We start from the raw sequence: 13,633 nt of genomic DNA, 5'->3' as shown, positions 1-13,633 counted from the left end.
TGTTGGACATGTCTTAAATCATGCACACAAGTACATGCATGGGTAACAAATATTTAGCTCAAAACTAAATAATTTAAATAATTAATTTTGACAAATATTTATCTAACATATAAATATTTAGTTACGAAGCTTAAATGTTAGTTTGGAAAATAAATATTTAGGTCAGATCTAAATATTTCATTTGCAAACGATAGGCTTAATTTTTATAAAATTAAATATTTAGTTTACAAACTGAACATTTATTTTGTCATCTAAATTTATAACTTTAAAAAAATATTTAACTTTTAATTAAATATTCAGCTTGTTAAGTAAATATTTAGTTAGTAAATGTAGCATTTATAAATATGCAATTAAAAGGGGAAAATAAGCATTGGAAAAATGAAACCTGTTTTTTTTCTCCTAAAAGAGGATAAATAACCAAAAATATTACTGTTAATATTTGACTGTGTAACTTTACAAACGGTACCGCATATCTTCCTTTTACACTATGATGTAAAGTGGCAGTGCTCTTTCTTGAGTACAATTTGTGATTATTCTGGACATATATCTACCTTCACAGGATTGTTGTCTTTCAGCCAGGTGATTTCAGGTTTGGGGTTGCCAAGGGTGAAGCAGGGAAGCACTGCTTTAGATGTAATTACCAGGGTTAGATTTCTGGGTTGTTGTTTGATCTGTGGCTCTGATTGACAACCAACAGGAAAAGAGACAAACCATGGAGCGATTTGTTCTTTCAAAAATCTTGTGTCTAGATATTCAGATTAAAACAGACTTACTCATCTTTAGCTGTAGTGCTCCACAGCTCTTTGCAGGCTCTCCAATGCCATTGCTGGCGAGGCAGCAGTACTCTCCGTTGTCCGACTCTCTCACATGGGGAATCACAAGCATCTGTCCCTTCTCTCTGGTAAGGTAGCGAGTGTCATAGTACCTGAGGATAATGTACAGAGAAATTGGATGTAAATGCCTATATAATGCTTTAATACCTTCCTTGAAAGCCCAAAGTGGTTTACAGTGACAGTCCCATACCCCATACACACACATTTACACACTGACAGCGGTTCTGCTGCTGAACACTGGCACAAACTTATAACCATGAAACGTAGGGTTCAATGTCTTACCCAAAGGACACTTTGACACATGGGTGGGCAGGGTAGAAACTGAAACAGGAATCTTTCAATCAGAGGTTCACTGCTCTAATTCTGTACCACAGCCACCTGTAAGGCCTTGACCTATTGTTGTCAAAATCAAGTATTCCACATTGGCTCATGCAATGTTTAAATCTTTTTCATATCGACTTATTCTAGACATTATATGCCCTGCTTTTTTTTTGCAATACTCTCAGATCACATCCACCATCTCTCCTTTTGTTTTTTGCAGGATTATGTTTGCATGATAAAAGCCACTGACACTAACTTTAAAAAAGAAAGAGTAGAAGCAAAAGTAGCAGCAAGATCAGCTGCCTCTTTTTCAACACGTATTAAATTCGCGTGACTGCCTCATTTGACAAGTGTCAAATCTGATGCCCAATGCTTTTTCACAAATGTGTCCAGTGAAACCAGTGTAAGTATAAGTGTACAGTGGTCAGTGTAAGAAACTTGGTTACATTTTCAAATGTGAACAGATTTCTATATAATCAATAGTCTCAGACAGACACCGAACTAATTTGTCCTGCATTGAACATGTAGCAAAATTCTATCCATTTTCAGAACCCAGCTGTATATCTTTTAGGGTCACTGAGCCAACCCGGGGGGGCAAATTAAAATAGAATAGAATAGAATATCTTTATTTCTATAGCACTTTTCCCAGGGCGAGTCACAAAGTGCTTTACAAAGAGCATAAAATCATATCAAAACACCAAAAAGTAATAAAAGACAATAATAATAATAGTAAAAAAACACAGTAAAACGTGGTAAAACTAGGACTAAATCAACTAAAAGCTCTCCTAAATAAAAACGTCTTAGTAGTTATCTGTCTAGGGTCTTTGGCAAAGATAAAGACATTTAAAAATGTGTATTTATTTAATGTTGGCCAAGATTATTTATTTGGTCGACAAAACTTGGTTTTAGGGACCCCGTGCCTCAAGCCCCAGATAATGTGGCAGCACCACTTACCATTTAGTCTGGTGTTTAGCCAGACCTTGTACAGCTGTAATAATATTTTAATTTCTGGGGGGGAAAAACAGTTTCCATATGTTCAAAAGTTATCAGAAAATAAGATATACATGCCAGTGATGTCATTTCCACTGATAAAAGTTTTAAGATTATCTTTGTCATGATAAAATCCAGCAGAAAGTCACAAAATGGGTGTGGGACTCAAAGCTAAGTGCTTAGTGCTAAATTCAAAAGCTTTTTTAAATTGTGACACCCTGAAAACTAAAATACATATGAATCCCTACAGAATAAAGTAATTTTAATACTTTTATTTTAATTATTTTAATAGTAATTTTAATAACAGTAAGAATATTAAAATGTTAAAGTGATGACATTGGTCTTTGACTCACTTGATTGGATGGTTATTCTTGGTCCAGGTGATGATAGCAGGCGGACGTGACTCCACCTCACAGATGAAGGTTGCATTGTGATCCAGTAGCACATCTACAGTCTCTAATAAGGTGATGATGCGAGGAGCTGGTCATGAGAAAATGTGAAAAATTAAATTTCAAACAAAAATCTCCTCTATACGATGGAGTTTTAAGGCCACCAAAAAAAAAGAGTGAAATTATGAGATGTATTCATTTTCTACCGTTTTATCCCTTTCGGGGTCACGGGGCTGCCAGAGCCTATCCTGGCCACTTGTGGGCAAAGGCAGGGTACACCCTGGACTGTTTGCCAGTCTGTCACAGGGCCACAATCACACTCCCATTCACTCTCACACCTAGGGACAATTTAGAGTTGCCAATTGAACTATGAAGCATGTTTTTGGACAGTGGGAGGAAGCCAGAGACCCTGGAGAGAACCCATGCATGCACAGGGAGAACATGCAAACTCCACACAGAAAGGTCCCCTGTTGATGTTCTGTTTCAGGTCCCCCAGCTGGGACTTGAACCAGGGGCCTTCTTGCTGTCAGGCAAGAGCGATAGCCACTGTGCCATCGTGCAGCCCTTTACAAGATTTAAAGTCGTAGATTTACGACAAAAGTACTCGTAAATTTTTAAGAAAAAAAACTCATAAATTTACAAGATTGAAGTCTAAATGAGGATACACAGTGCAACAAGTGAAAGCCACACTGCACCAGAGCAGACCGACTAAACTGTTTTCTGATGACATTACAAATATTTGGAAGCTCCTTAGTTTGATTAATGTTATTTTTTTCTGTATTTCTTTTTTTATATATAGATTAGTGGCTTGCGGAATCTTTGCAGCCCATTGATGAAGCCATATTTATCCCTGCAGCTGTCCACTTCAATCCTTTCTTCCTCCGACAAAAACAAAATATCTAAGTCTGTGTGACGCTTCCGTCTGAGGAGCCACACTTTTTTGGCATTTTTAACGTTCTTTTACTTACATAACAGACTATTTTCACTCATCTTTGTTGTTTTATGTTAAAACCAGAAGTTTCATCTGGAAGAGGGAGGGGACGTTTGTAAAGGGAAATGAATGAAAGGGAAAATAAAGTAATGGTCATCTGCACCCATACGTGTCTCTGAGCTCCTTATTTTGCATATGAATCTCTGCTTTACCAACACATAACCCCAGAAAGCCGGCTACACTAACAATAATTTCATTTTGAATCACCTATAGGTTCATAATTTCTGTTTTTGAAACCTATCCGGAAATGAAGCTTCTCAAAATGCTCTACATCTTTCATCTTCAAGCTAGGCGCCGACAAACCGACAACTTTGGTTTTTATTTCTCATTAATTTATGACTTTTTTCACACATGGCACCCCTGCAACCTTGTTCTTTGTATCTCCCTGCTTCGTTTAGATAAGTTGACTACATTTTTCACAAGGAAATGTTTTATTGTAATTGGTTGTGGAGCTAATTTCAGCACTCTCACTGAGGCGCACCCCTTTTTCTTTTTTTTCATCTACGAGAACTTTGGCCACTAGAGAACCCTGTGAGGACAACTGGGAGGTGTCGTCTTCTATTAGGACAGTGTAGGTCTTCTTCCGTGTCCCAGCTTTGACCTTACATCTCAGGTCCATTTCCTTTTCAGCAGGAATGTAAAGTTTTTGGCCTGCATAAGCTGGACCCACCATGTCATATGTTGCCCCATTCTCAACAATTATTAGTTCTGGTAAAGTTGAATGCTAAGCTGGAGGATTTTGCTTAGCGTCCTCGCTGGATTAAACTACATGCTTAAGCTTCTTCAAAATGGCTTTTTAGAGACCCTGATGACATCAGGAGGGGGACAACAAGAAGGGGGACTGTTGAGCGATAGTCTGAATCACGGACAACAAAAGTGAGTACGGTTAAATTAGTTTTTTCCGTGACCTTCAATCTGAAATGCAGTAAGCCACGTGCTGCCTCTGGCTATCAGTGAAAGCTGTGTGTAACAGTGGTGACTTGGGACTCAGACATGGCGATGATCCTGACAAGATGAACTGGCATTTTCAGGCATGTTGATTTGTACTTCTGCTGGATTTTTCTGATGAGGGATAAAAGGCACATTTGGGTCGAGGTGGTCTATTTTGCAGTTTAGCCTTGGTTTTATTAATTTGTCATACTTTGGGTCTGTGTTGTAGTTTAAGTCAGCGCAGAATGACAGGGTTGGGGATGGGGGGGTTGACTCGCTCCCCCTTGTGTTTCATAAATCTGGACCAGGCCCCTGCTGGTGTGTTTAACCCCCTTCCCTAGTTGTTCTATGTGTTTATTAAACTAACAGTAAAGGAATGAATTTGCTCACATTAACATGAAATAGCCCTCATTTGCCATACCCATGCAAAGTCCTTCTCTTCTTTTTTTTCCCCCTATAAACCAGAGTTTTTTTTTAATCTAGGATAAAAGGTACTCAGTAACTTGTTAAAAAAACAGACTTGATATTTGTGGCAAGCCGTTTTATCATTTTAAGCTTAACTAGTAATGCCAAAAGTACAAATAGTTAACTAGCGAAAGTTGTTTTCTAGAGTACTTTTTAGACTTTTTTTTTTACAAGAAAACATGACAGACTGACAGCATTCAACTAGCTCCTGTAGTTCTGGGTTGAGTCCTCACCTGTCTTAGGTGATCATTGAGACCCCATGAGGTGAGATCTTGCATGGAGCCTAACTTAAAGGAAGATTGACATTCAAGTTTAGCTTCTTCCATTTTCTAATAATGGCTAGAACAGTCTTTTTTTCCACCAAGCTGCTTGGCAATTGCCTCATAGCTTTTTCAAGCCTTGCTGAGGTCTACAATTTTGTCTCTGGTGTCTTTGGAGGGCTCTTTGGTCTTTGGTATTACTAATTGTTTGAAGTGGACAGGTGTCTTTATGCAGCTAATGACCTTGAACAGGTGTTTCTAATTTAGGATAATAAGTGGAGTTGAGGTGGACAAGGGTGAATTAGGCAGAAATCTGTCAAGAAACCTTAGCACAAAAAATGTTCCTCTGTGTTAAAAAACAAACAGTTAATCGGGATTTATAGAAAAACTAAATATGATTCATCTTTTTGCCCTGAAAGATTATCTAAGACTTGGTTGAGTTTTCAGGGGGGGCTATTCTGCTTGGAAACGATGTAGCCGGCGGTAAAGTCGTGCAACATCTTGAAGTCTTACAAAAAAACTTTCCAGATATTCGTGGCCATGGAAATGATAATGTACCAAACCAAGCAGAGCGCAAGTTGTACCCAGCTTGTGCCATGACACGAGCGCAGTCTTGCAAAAACACAGACATTGACTCCTCTGACAATATTCTCATGTCAGCCTTTTCAGGAGATGAACACTCTCAGAACAGAGCTGCTTCTCTCTGTCTTCCTCCAGCTCAGGTGGAAGCTCTCACGGATCACTCATCTGATTTGGAGTGTTCAAAGCCTGCGCTACTATTACACGTGCCCGGCTGCGCGCCAAGCAGTGAGCTGATCCAAACCTATGCATACGCTTCTCCATGGTGGTGAGTGATGAGCAACTTGCCAAAGAAAAGTCAGGTTATTTTGTTGATAATAACGTTCCTATGAGGAAATAGTTCCCCTCTGCTACTGAATCTACACCCTGGCAGACTGTATACCAAATCCTTGTGCCTTTAAATTACCGCGCACAAGTACTGTCATTGGCACACGAAAGACAGTGGTCCGGTCATCTTAAGTTGACAAAATCTTATTGACTTCAGTTGAAACATTTTTTCCGGCGAGGTGTTAAACAGGATGTTGTACGTTTTTGTCAAAGTTGCCATGCCTGTCAGATGGCTGGAAAGCCAAAACAGAAAATCCCTCCTGCACAGCTACCACCAATTCCCATAATCGAAAACCCTTTTGATCGCGTCCTTGTGGACTGCTTTAGCCCATTGCCTTGCTCCTTTAACAGTAACCAGTTCCTGCTTACCATAATGTGCGCAGCCACACATTTTCCTGAGGCTGTACCGCTGCGAAAAATAACCGCTCATTCTATCTTTAAAGCGCTGACAAAGTTCTTCTCCACCTTTGGGTTACCTAAAACTATTCAAACGGATCAAGGAACCAATTTCAAATCCAGTTTGTATAAACAGGTCATCCATAACCTCGGCATAACTCACATAACATCTAGTGCGTGCCATCCGGAGTCTCAGGGCGCACTAGAATGTTGGCATCAAACTCTAAAATCCATGCTTCGAAAATATTTTTTAGAGTAAAAGAAAAGTTAGGATGAGGGAGTCCCTTTTGTTTTGTTTACAACAGTCACTTGGGTTCAGCCCTGCTGAACTAGTTTTTTGGCCACACTCCCCGAGGACCACTTCAAGCACTAAAAGAAAAACTCCTGTCATCGGCAGAGGACAAAAGAAAAAGTTTGCGTGTCTATGTTCGTGAGTTTCATGATTGGTAATGCTGTGCCAACAAACTCGCTAAAGAGTGTTTGGTTAGCTCACAACTCAAAATGAAACGAATACATGACTGCGTCTCTGTAAAATGTGAGTTCCAACCAGGTGACAAGATGTTAGCTTTACTTACGGTCTTGGGTTCATCTTTGTCTGCAAAGTTTGTTGATCCACTTGAAGTTCAACAAGTGTTGAAAAATAACAACTATGTCCTTGGCAGTTCTGAAAAGCGGCTTAAAGCTTGCGTTTGTCATATAAATAAGTTGAAGCCATATCTCTCGCGTGAAGCTTCAGAGTCCATTGTCACTCTGACTCCACTGGATTCTGCAGCGGTCAAAGTACAGTCAGATAAGCCTGATGAATTTGAGGAGAATGACGGTCTGCGCTTTCCTTCATCACCTTGCTGCTGTGCTAGACTGTCCCAACACTGAAATGCTCAAATTACTTCCAGCCAAACTTGACCATCCACAGGATGTCCAAAAACGTGATGTTTTGTCCTGTGTTTCAAAATACGTACATCTGCCTTTTAATGATGTGCCAACTTCGACTACTGTTCTTAAACACGATATTGCCGTGAAAATAAATAAACCAATAAAACAACATCTGTACCATGTTAATCCTGAGAAGAGAACTCTCATGATACAATAAACTGGCTATTTGGTATACAATGGTATTGGTAAGCCTAGTGTCGTCCCTGGAGCTCTCTCCATGTTTTGTGGGAAAAAAAACCTGATGGAACCCCTCGGTTCATCACAGATTTTAGAAGAGTTAACTCAGTCACATTTCTTGATTCCTATCCTCTACCCAGGACAGATGACTGTGTTGACACTATTAGGAAAGCTAACTTTGTAATCAAGCTTGACCTTCTGAAAGGATATTGCCAAGTCCGTTTGACAGAGCGTGCCTCAGAAATTTCTTACAAACTTCTTACAATATACCGTTATGCCACTGGGTTTGTGTAATGCGCCGGCCACTTTTCAGCGCTTGTTGAATATCATCTATGCCGGCCTCACAAACTGCAGTGCCTATCTGGATGACGAAGTCATCTATTCCTCTATCTGGGAGGAGTATGTTGAGATGCTGCACAGAATATTCTCCCATTTGGAAAATGCATCACTTCCCTTAAATTTGGCAAAATGCGAATTTGGCCTGGCTACTATCACTTATCTGGGGAAACAGGTAGGGCAGGGGAAAGTTCTGCCCTTGGAGGCCAAGGTTATAGCAATGTTAAACTTCTCCACTCTTACCACTCGTCGTGACTTGTGTAAGTTCCTTGGTATGGTAGGATACTACAGAAACTTCTGCAGTAACTTTTCGTCTGTCGCCTGCCCTCTTACAAATTTGGTGAATCGAAATGTAAAGTTAACTTGGAGCCCCGAATGCCAGCATACTTTTGACAGTGTGAAGTCTTTGTTATGTCATGCAGCTGTTCTAACTGCACCAGACCCCTATCAGCCTTTTGTGCTGGAAATCGATGCCAGCCAAAAGGGTGCTGGCGCGGTTCTTCTGCAGGAGGATGCAGATGGCGTGGAACATCCGGTCTGTTACTTTTCAAAAAATGTAACAAATAGCAGCATAATTATTCCACCATAGAACAGGAAACGTTGGCATTAGTGCTCTCACTTCAACACTTTGTGTATGTTGGATCCAGTTCTCTGCCAATTCTTGTCTGTACTGACCATAACCTACTTGTTTTTCTTTCTCGGATGTATATACCAATCAGCGTCTCATGCGTTGGACTTTGTTGGTGCAGGACTACAATCACCTAATCCAGGGGTCGGCAACCCATGGCTCCGGAGCCACATGTGGCTCTTTCATCCTTCTGTTGTGGCTCCCTGTGACTTTGGAAAATAATGAGTATTTTATAGTAATTAAATTTATTTTAGTTTGTTGATTTTTCATGCCATTTCAAAGGGGCTGCTGGCTCCGCACGAAGCGAGTGCCACGTAAAAAACAGCTTCGTAATGAGCTCGTATTTATCGGGCGAGAACTGCAGAGCTGATAGCAGGGAGAGGCACTCGGAGTGGCTTCAATAAACACTCCGATCTGCTGCCGGGAACTTGACGTGCCGCGGTGCAGAGAGCAACTCGCTGATGACAGAGAGTTTGTGTCAGTGTTGCCAGATAGAGTAACAGTTTTTCAGCCCAAAAGTCATCTGAAAACCGCCAGACCCAGCCAAAAACCGCCCAACACAACTTTTGTTGATGTTTTTTTCGTACTGGACTGATTTAGCAAAATAAAAGATTTTTATAAATAAAAGAAAGTTCAGACTAATAATAAAATGTGTACATTATTGAATTTTTCTTCAGCGGGCCGCCTTCTTCCATTCATTTGCTAAACCCGCTCTATCCCTATAACCTGCGTCTGGCTCTTTCATCCGTGTGCTGCGCTGGAGCGCCCCGACTATCGTGTCATCCTGCTATGACCGTATTTGCGCAGGGGAAACAAATCTCAGCTGCAGAGGGTTTGAACAGGTAGAGAGGAAAAGCAGGTGGAGGGGCTTTGGATTCAAACTCTGTCGGAGAGATGCAAACACGGGCGTCAGATTGAGACGCAGCTTTCCCTGCGGGAGTTGAAGCAGAGACTTTCCCTTGGATGATTTTATGAACTCAAACATGGAAACATGATTACCAAGTAGAACTCTTCAAAATAATAAACCTGATCTCTCCACATTCTCAGCGTCTACCATGCATTGACAAACACATCGCTCCATGCAGCGATCAGACCAGAACTAGCTCCTCCCACACGCGGCCGCGGTATCATCCTTTAAAGAACACAATGTGCATTTGCAGCGACGTATGCTTCAGACTATGTCTGATTGCCAAATCTACATGTCAATCAAGTCCCAAGACACTCGTGTCATTAAAGATCGACCGGTCGATCGCGATCGGCGCAATGAGCACCTTTGAATAATATATACATGGATAATATATATAATGATGATGTCAAAACGGGTTGTGGCTCCGGGTGCTTTCTTTTCATTAGGGGCGGTCCCAAATGGCTCTTTGAGTAAAAAAAGGTTGCCGACCCCTGACCTAATCCATCAAAAAAGGGTACAGAGAACCTGTAAGCAGATGCCCTGTCCAGGTCCAGGTAAATCCGCTTACATCTTTGGTAATGTAACACACACACCCCTGAATTTATTTGGTGGTTCTGGTTGTAAACCCTTAAGGCCCGTACACACCGTGACGAATATTCGCCAGCCGTTATTCGCCAACGTTTTTCAACACGTTTTTTGTGTTCGCACCCAGGCGATTTTCGCTGACAATGACCCGAGCGAACATGCAATTTAATTCCCTGACATTATATGGCGCTTAATGTAAAACAGAATTACCCCCTGTACACAAGGTGGCGCTGCGCAACTTTACGCTTCTTAAAGTCGCTTTTCACTCAGAAGAAGAGAGCAAGTATTTACGCGCTTGTCAGAATCAAACAGAAAACATGAATATTTCCAGCACCAGTAGCTCTAGCTCCAGTTTCAGTGTTAGTAATTACTGTCTGCTGATGCATTTTTGGACAAATTGGGAATGCTATGTTGTGCTGTGTTGATTAATTAAGAAAAATATGTACATAAAAAGTTTCACCCAAAATAAGAAAGAAAGCATGATCACGTTTTTGACAAAGATTTAAGAAAATCGGTCTTATACATCTACTATTTCTCTGACAAAAAAAAAAATCAACATTCATTTATTCATTTTCTGCCTTTTAATCCCTTTCGCGGTCACGGAGCTGCCAGAGCTTATCCCGGCCGCTTGTAAGCGAAGGCAGGGTACACCCTGGACAGTTTGCCAGTCTGTCACAGGGCAAAATCAACATGAATATGTTAGTTTTCTTAAAAATGTATTTTTGTTATGAATTTGATTAGTCAAAGACACAATCAGAACCTATTATGTCTCTAAATGTTCACTATCTTAACACAGAAGTAACTGCTGTACTAATTAATGCAGGGTGATGGATCTTGTTTAGTAAGAACGTGTGTGCTCTGCTCTCCCATGTACTCAATGACGCAAGGATGTGTCAACATTTGATCCTGCACTTCATCTCACATGTCCTGATCTGCGCTTAAACTTAATCCAATCACATTTATGAAAAGCATGGCTTCTACAGAGTTGATATGATCATGAGGTGCAGTTTATTAGAAAATAGGTAGAGAGGGTTGACTTTCCTCTAGCAATCATTCAAGGATTCAAAGCATGCAGGAAGGATGCAGATTTAGCCAGATTTACACTGAGTTGGCCAATAAACACCTTCTCCATTTTCCAGCAGGTGTTTCAGTGGTAAACAGGTGACACAGCAGGGCAGAAAGGAAGGATTTTAGTCTTTTTTATAGCAAGACTGAAGGAAAAATGTGCGTTTTCTATTCCATCTTAACAAATCAACCAGTTTGTAACTTTGAATTGGCTTTTCTATGCTTTCTATTTGTTTTTCTAGGTCCAAAATTTACAATTTTTAATTGTATTTTAATCATATAAAAAGAGAATATCCACGCTTACCTGTTTGTATGCTGTGACACAAGGGGATCCATATCAGCAGATGGACAAGTATTTGTTCTGGCGTCTTCATATTGGTTCCTATCATTATTAAATTTCCATCCTGATTGAGTTCCTCACTGTGTGCGTCTGTGTTTTGTAGGCACAAACAGCCATGAGCTCTTTTTGTCTTAGCAGCTCGGTTGCTCTGCGTGTATGTTAGCGCTGTGATTGACAGTGGCAGCTGCGTGTCGTCTTCACATCCAGTGACTCTGGTCTTGCAGCTGCGCTGTAAGATCTAAAGACTGTGGTGCCAAGGAACTTTGCTGAACACTCAGCAGCACTGACTACTCATTGCTTCTTCATAAAAAATTGTAGTTCTTTTTGGTCACATAAGTTATAACTTAAATACTAAGTAAAAGTACAAAAACACAATCTTTTGGTTTGTTTTTACCATAGATGGTGCATAATTGGCCAATTTTGAAAACAAAAACTTCATGTAGTTTATCTTTTTGAACACAAGCCGCAACAGCAATGTACACAATCCAGGAGGCAGACTTTGTGTCCACCTGTCGCCTCACAGCCTGTCCTGTGTTATTTTAGGAAAGGAATGGTATTTCATTTCATTTATCCTTATCCTTTCTGCTTCAGAAGATCTCAATTGTGTGCAACAGGCAGCCCTGGAGCCTGTGGTCAGGTTCTGTTTTAAGATAGACCTGACTTTTCACTCACATGTAAAGTTAGCCCCAAATCCTTTCTTTTTTTTATATTGTGTTTGCCACTGGAAATACTGTGGAATAATGTGGTTTTTCCAAAAGCTGCCTTCTAGTTTTTTTTGTCTGTTTCATGTTTAACTGCCGTTAATTTAATTAAAGTTTCACACAAAAGCAGTCTTTATTTTTTAACACCTAGATGTGTCTTTTTTAAATTGAATTTGTTTGAAACATGTTACCATAAAATCAATATGATACAAACTTATAAATAATAATAGTAATTATAACAACAATACTGTGATGGCTGCCTACGCTGCCACCCTATCAGGGCAGTAACCTCCTGCACCACACCCTACATCTATCTGTTCACTTTATTTGTTTGCATGTCCTTTTAGTTTTCCTTTTCAAACATAACACAAACACATTTTGAACATACAATTCAATAACATGTTTCAGTTTACTTTATTATAATTTGCTTCATTAATTTTTTATGTTTTGAGTTACCAGTGCTGAGGGAACCATTGTTGCTGCTGCTGCCATCTGCTGCTGGAACCATCAAGCCAGGCCTGACACAACAATTCATGCCAGTCAGCAGAGGCCTTATATTCAGCAGGCAGCTAATTGGACTGAACCATCACCCAGTGGACAAGGAATTCTTTTTGTGTTTCTTTACTTTAGTTTCCATTTTGATGGTCCTTAGTTTCATTCATTGTGTATGTTAATTTATCACATGTTGGACATTAGTTTAGTTTGTTTTCTGTATTTTGTCTTGGTCTTTTTAAGTTCCCCCTTGTGTGTCTAGTTGGTTTGATCAGCCATTATATATGTTCCCTTGTGTTTTCAATTAGATAGGTCAGTTTATTAAGTTGGTTTGTCTGTTCAGTTGTCCTCTGTTACATTTAAAAGCTTGAGTTAATTGTGTTACTTTGACCTCTTTTAAGGGCCCATTTTTGTCCATTTAAACTTTTTGAAAAATAAATGTTAAATATTTTTGATAAAATTGTTTGCTGTCCTTGCCTTCTACTGCTCGGTCCATCACAAATACCACAAATACCAAGAACAATATTCAATCAATCAATCAATCAATCAATCAATCAATCAAATCTTTATTTATATAGCACTTTCACATCAGCCTGACATCCAAAGTGCTGCACAAGTATAAAAACACTAAAACCATAGGTAAAATGTAAAAAAGCACAGTAAAACGATAATAAAATCATCAATAAAAGAAAACACTAAGAAAGCTATCTAAGTATCGTCCTCTCTGGTGTTAAAAGCCAATGTAAAAAGATGAGTTTTTAGCAGAGATTTAAAATCATTTAAGGATCTGGCAGATCTCACTGACAGGGGAAGGCGATTCCAGAGTTTAGGAGCAGCCACTGAAAATGCTCTGTCCCCCTTGGTCACCAGTCGAGTCCTTGGAACCGCTAAGAGCATCTGGTCTACAGATCGCAGAGCCCTACGAGGACGATGACTCTGCAGGAGCTCAGAAAGATAAGGAGGTGCCAGACCATTTAAACATTTAAAA

The 13,633-nt window shown here is 39.9% G+C and overlaps 1 protein-coding gene across 2 annotated transcripts in view; it reads right to left on the bottom strand.

Annotated features, from left to right (window-relative positions):
- Positions 1-13,057, bottom strand: part of musk (muscle associated receptor tyrosine kinase) — a 61,078-nt gene extending 48,021 nt beyond the window's left edge. The window contains exons 1-4 of one of the 2 annotated variants that reach the window (XM_011481962.3): positions 11,417-13,057; positions 2,498-2,624; positions 774-925; positions 552-679 (exon numbers count right to left, since the gene is read on the bottom strand). In XM_011481962.3, the coding sequence (XP_011480264.1) occupies positions 552-679; positions 774-925; positions 2,498-2,624; positions 11,417-11,501 (492 nt within the window). In that variant the 5' untranslated portion in view covers positions 11,502-13,057. Of the gene's footprint in view, positions 1-551; positions 680-773; positions 926-2,497; positions 2,625-7,056; positions 7,391-11,416 lie in introns of those variants that run through there. The other variant, XM_020707816.2, reaches the window with a different exon arrangement.
- Between the last annotated feature and the right edge of the window lie 576 nt (positions 13,058-13,633).

The sequence above is a fragment of the Oryzias latipes genome, chromosome 12, assembly GCF_002234675.1.
Source record: "Oryzias latipes chromosome 12, ASM223467v1".
Classification (NCBI taxonomy): Eukaryota; Metazoa; Chordata; class Actinopteri; order Beloniformes; family Adrianichthyidae; genus Oryzias; species Oryzias latipes.
Note: the sequence above shows the minus strand (reverse complement) of the source record. Positions and strands in the feature narration are given on the sequence as shown.